Here is a 5,598-nt window from a genome sequence, read left to right on the forward strand (position 1 = left end):
CAAAATGCTTCCCATTGTTCGTGGGGAAAGCCTCATTCATCTAGTAGTTTGGTCCCTTCCCCACTCGAGCCCCACTTGAATGTTGATTCAAGTCGAGAAAATGGTGGAATTTGTCGAGAGAAGAAAAATGAAAGAAACACGAACAATTTCGTTCATTGGCGTAGAACACACATATTATAAGGGATGTTGAAGTGGAATTAGGTTGAAAATAACTCTTTTTCTAGTTGAAAATTCTTGAGTGGAGAATTAGGCAATACAATTTTTTCATGGAATTGAATTGGTATAATTATAAAATTACTAATTTCAATTGATAGAAGAATATGGAAAACTGTAGAAATTAATATGGAAGCTTGAATTAAAAGAGGAAAATGAGCATGAGAATTGGTAAATGTTTTTTATTTTTAAATTGATGTCATTGTTACAGAATTGGTAAATGAGAGTAATATGTTTTTTTTTTTTGATAGCAGAGAAAAAGGGACTTAATCCCCAAATTTACTAATACTAAAGACAGGGAAAAGAAGGAATAAGCTTTTGGATGCAGCTAAGCAAAGAATGAGAGTAATATGTTGAGCATTAGAAACAAGAAGGCTCTTTGCAACATTTAAAAAAAAAAATAAGAATAGAAAGTTAATATAAAATTGAGCATTTGAGCCTTCTTTAAATTGGGGGGACCCGCATGCATTCTAGCTATCGCTCACTCGTGTGCAAACTATAGCTCGACCTTGTCGCAAGTTCGCAACCACTTGTGCAATTGACCTATCACTCGATCACCTGTGAGCTATAGCTCGGCCTTGTTTTTGCATGTCATCACTTAGAGAACGACAACTTCCTAGATAGCTCGATAAGAACTTCCTCCGATTTGCATTACTATTGTCACTACTCCAAGTGCAATTAACATTGCAAAAGGTGCAATAGTCACCATGTGTTAGTTGCTTTAATTAAATAACTATACAAAATTTCTTCCATAAGCATTTTTGTCCCAAAAAAAAAAGAAAAAAAAAAGTGCAAGTAAAATTGGCAAGTTAGCACTAATTAAAAGATCAACCAAACTCTTGTTCCAGTCTTTACGCATGTAATCTAACAATCTAAGTTGGCATATTGGGCAATGACTAGTACTAGTGTCTATCACTGGGTTTCCTATCTATAATTTCCCAAAATAAAGGTAAAACCTGCTTCATTAGACAAGATCTTTTTTTCAAGCCAATTGCCTTATTAGCTTTTGACAAATTAGCCTTTATGTCTCCTAATTTCTACATTAATTGGTACTGCACTTGGAGTCTGGGACATTAAACAATTGGATATTGCTAATTGATTAAGTCACAATATTCGTTCTTTGAACAAGTAGTTTATTGATTATTGTTTCTTTGTAAGCTCTAGTTTAATTAAGACAAAGGGAATTATCTTTAATTTCTTGCAATGTCCGAAATGTATAATGGATTTGAACACGAATTATTTGAAAGCCATACACTAGAACAAAGAGACTACAAACACCTTGTTAATTATGTGAATCTTATAATGTATCATACAATTATATACTTGTACAACATACTAGTAATTTTACTCAAAAACACATAATATTATCCCATACTTTCTCTATCAAGCCATTAGTGTAAATGTGACTATTTTTGGAACTCTTAAATAATTACTTTGTATTTCTTATCTTGTATATATATGTAAGCATAATTGTCGTATGTATACACCGTACATATATTTGTGTTTTTGGAGCTAATTCACTCAATGGAGGCATTAGGGAAGTCAAGACGCATTTGCGACTTGTTCATGCAAAAGAGTTGTTAAAAAATGTGCTTTACAATTAGGATCTAAAAAGCTTTATGAAAAAAATTGACATGTATCCAAGATGTTACAAAATTTAGGGCTTGTTCTCATTGACTGAACTCAGCTGAACTGAACTGAACTGAGCTGAGCTGAACTGAACTCAGCTGAACTGAGCTGAGCTGAACTGAACCGAACCGAACCGAATTGAACTGAGCTGAAGTGAAATGAATATTTTATAAGAGAAGGAAATTAGGAGCTGAACTGAACTGAACTGAACATACCATTAGGAGAGCATCGCCACAGAGTATGCATGCATGGCTCAGCTCAAAGTAGCTAGTTCTGTGTCATGTTATTCATTGACGCGTCTTCAATGCTCGAGTTATTTATTTACACCCTTCAACCCGTCATTTACACTATATATATTACTCGTATTCTTAATACTTACATAACCTCTTTCTAGAATAGTACAAATATGTAAGCATAGATGAATAATTGGTTGGTCAACTCTTATTTCACGGACCAACCCTCAAACTTAGATCATATCAAATGATATGTCGCAATTAAGGCGTTACTAAACAAAACATTTCCTCAAAAATCAAGTATTTACACTAGTATGACAAAAAATTTAATTTCTTTGACTTATAATGACGCCAACTTATTTCTACTCCTTAAATTATTTACATCTTAAGCTAAACACGCCATTCTCCCTAATATTAAATTCAAGATTTTGTTACAAATTTTACCCAAACTACCATAACCCATCTCATGAACAACATTTTTAGTTAGTTGCAGTAGGTTTGAAATCTTTACCTGTTTGTTCATCCAACTCTTTTTCATTCTCTTCTCTTTAAAACACTCTTACTTATCATGATTTTCCTAGCTCAAATATTCTTGCCCATTTTAATCTCGGTTAGCAATGACTTCTTGCACCCTTACATGTTTATATTAGACCGCGATTTCCTCCAAACAAACACAATAATCATACCAAGTTTCATTTCATTTACGAGCTAGAAATTGATGCTAAGTATGAAGTTTGTGGTGACATTAACGTTGGTGATTGTAACGATTTTAGGTTGTGTCATCGACGGGTATAATTGTAGAATTGTACAATTTATCTTTGGAGATTCACTCTCGGATGTGGGCAATAATGAGCAACTCCCTAAAAGTCTAGCAAAAGCCAATCTTCCTTGGTATGGTATCGATTTTGGTAACGGGTTGCCTAATGGAAGGTTTACTAATGGTCGTACCGTGTCCGATATTATAGGTACGTGCTACGTAGTTTTTAATGTCTTGAACAATTTTATAATCATGTACATCATTAACTAGTATACTTGTTATATTTCATTGAAAATAAGTTTCATGAAGTTTAATTAACACGCTATATGCAGGGGATGACATGGGTTTGCCAAGGCCACCAGCTTTTTTGGATCCGAATTTGGATGAAGATACAATTTTAAATAATGGTGTTAATTATGCATCTGGTGGTGGTGGCATCTTGAATGAAACTGGTGGTTATTTTGTAAGTATAAACTTTTTTTTTCCGTACATACTAGCACAACTTATATATACGTGATTACGTGGTAGTTTGAGTCAATCTAATAAAATTGACAAGCAAAATTGTTCTGATTTCTTGCATTTGTAGATTCAAAGGCTATGTATGTACAAACAAATCGAGTTGTTCCAAGGAACCCAAGAGTTGATTGCTCGAAAAATTGGCAAAAATGAGTCTCGAAAATTCTTCGAAGAAGCTCGTTATGTGGTTGCATTAGGAAGTAATGACTTCATTAATAACTACCTAATGCCGGTCTATAGTGATTCTTGGAAGTATAATGACAACTCCTTCATGGACTACTTAGTTGGAACCTTAAGAGATCAACTCAAGGTATGTTCATATTTATAAAGTCACTCAATAAATTTTGAATCAAATTGAATAATGAATTACGGAGTAACAATAGACTTGAATATGACTGGACCCAAACCGATTTTAAACCAAACTTAATAATAATGTAGTTATATTGTGTAGATATTACACGGTCTAGGAGCAAGAAAGTTGATGGTATTTGGGCTTGGGCCAATGGGCTGCATCCCACTACAGAGGGTGCTCAGCACATCAGGAGAATGCCAAGATAAAACAAACAAGCTAGCCAAACAATTCAATGAAGCTACAGACAAGATGATGCAAGAACTCTCAACAAGTCTCACTGATGCTACCTACAAATTTGGTGACGCCTTTGATGTTGTCGACGATGTCATCAAAAATCCTAACAGATATGGTAAGCAGAACATAACTAAACTCCCTCCGTCTCTATCAAATAGGCGACATTTGTTAATTAGGGGTCATTTAGGGATGGAGATAGTACATAACTCTACTCGTCCAGTTATAACTAAACGTTTGTTAACATTCTTGTTATTATGACATCATCTTAAAGAACTAATTCAACTAAAAGTTTAATCAGATAGTTGAAAACCAAAAATATGTTTTATATTCTATCAGCGTCATCTTAAGCTAATAAGGCCTGTACAATTTGAGTAAATGCAAAGTTACCCTTTTATGTCATTTCTTAATCTTCGATGTAAGATAATTCCTAAGACGTTTACTTTGTAAATTGTAGGTTTTACAAATTCAGATTCGCCGTGTTGTTCATTTGGACGAATAAGGCCAGCATTGACATGTGTTCCAGCATCAATATTGTGCAAGGATAGGAGCAAATATGTGTTTTGGGACGAGTATCATCCAAGTGATAGTGCAAACATGATCATTGCTAAGGAACTCATCAAGAAGTTCAAGTTTACGAGGGTTAACCAAGATGACAATGGCGACGGCTCTCCTTCCCCTGCACCTGCATTAGGCCCTGCTGCTGATGCTCCCTCAGGCGTTGCTGATGCACCCTCGGCCGCTGACGGTCCCTCTGGTGCTGATGCTCCTTCTGCTAGTAGCTAACCAGTTCTCCTGGCAATGGAGTGCATTTTTAAGTTTAAGTATATTATGATTATTATTGATGTGGTTTGTTATTGGTAGTCAACAAAAAAAAGGTCCATAAGTTGAGGTATTATTCATTTTGTACACATTTGGTGGAATTCTAGTTCTTTACTGTTTGTTCTTTCCACTGATATCTAGGAAATGAAAATTAACTATGAATCTATGATATATAACTTGCATAATTCAAAATTATTTCATTTGTTAACATTTAAGTTGTGTATTACAAAGTATACTACTAACATTACCCTCTTAAGCTAAAATCCAAAACCAGAAAACCAATCATCAATTATAAAGGTTATCTCATAGAATATCAAATGCCTCATTATAGCTAGTTGGATTTGAAAATCGAAATACATGTGAAGGCTACATAATACGAGTAAGTAATAACATGCACAATTGATAAAGTTAAGATAGAAGAGTAATTATCACTACAACAATGGTGGATCTAAGGATGCTATATATTTATATATTTTATTTGGTGTTTAGAGAGCCACAAAGACATGAGATAAAAATCGATCCCAAAATCTCCTAAAATCGAGATGGAAACTCTATCCATATGAGTTATCCCTCACTCTCATCCAGGGGTGCTGTATGAACCATGGCTTGTTCATGATTAAAATTTGTACCAACATTAATTTTTTTTTTTTTGGGTTTATAGGCTTATAGGCGTTATAGCTCATGTAGTAGTAAAGTGTTTCGGGCCAGGTTATTTTTTACATCAAATCCATCTAATAATGGGCATACTATGGATAAGAACAGAGTACATAGTTAGGCCCACCCAATTTTACCACTTGCTAATGGTACCAATGTACCATTGTACTATTGTAGGCTATGTAGCTCAT

The 5,598-nt window shown here is 34.4% G+C and overlaps 1 protein-coding gene across 1 annotated transcript; it reads left to right on the forward strand.

Moving 5' to 3' along the window:
- The first annotated feature begins 2,629 nt into the window (after positions 1-2,629).
- On the forward strand, positions 2,630-4,948 carry LOC110700604 (GDSL esterase/lipase At1g74460-like). The gene is made up of 5 exons (XM_021878163.1): positions 2,630-3,040; positions 3,165-3,295; positions 3,419-3,658; positions 3,800-4,049; positions 4,389-4,948. Exons 1-5 carry the CDS (start codon positions 2,794-2,796, stop codon positions 4,715-4,717), a joined length of 1,197 nt encoding a protein of 398 aa, XP_021733855.1. The 5' UTR covers positions 2,630-2,793; the 3' UTR covers positions 4,718-4,948.
- Positions 4,949-5,598: the final 650 nt, after the last annotated feature.

The sequence above is a fragment of the Chenopodium quinoa genome, unplaced genomic scaffold (genome assembly GCF_001683475.1).
Source record: "Chenopodium quinoa cultivar QQ74 unplaced genomic scaffold, ASM168347v1, whole genome shotgun sequence".
Taxonomy (NCBI): domain Eukaryota; kingdom Viridiplantae; phylum Streptophyta; class Magnoliopsida; order Caryophyllales; family Amaranthaceae; genus Chenopodium; species Chenopodium quinoa.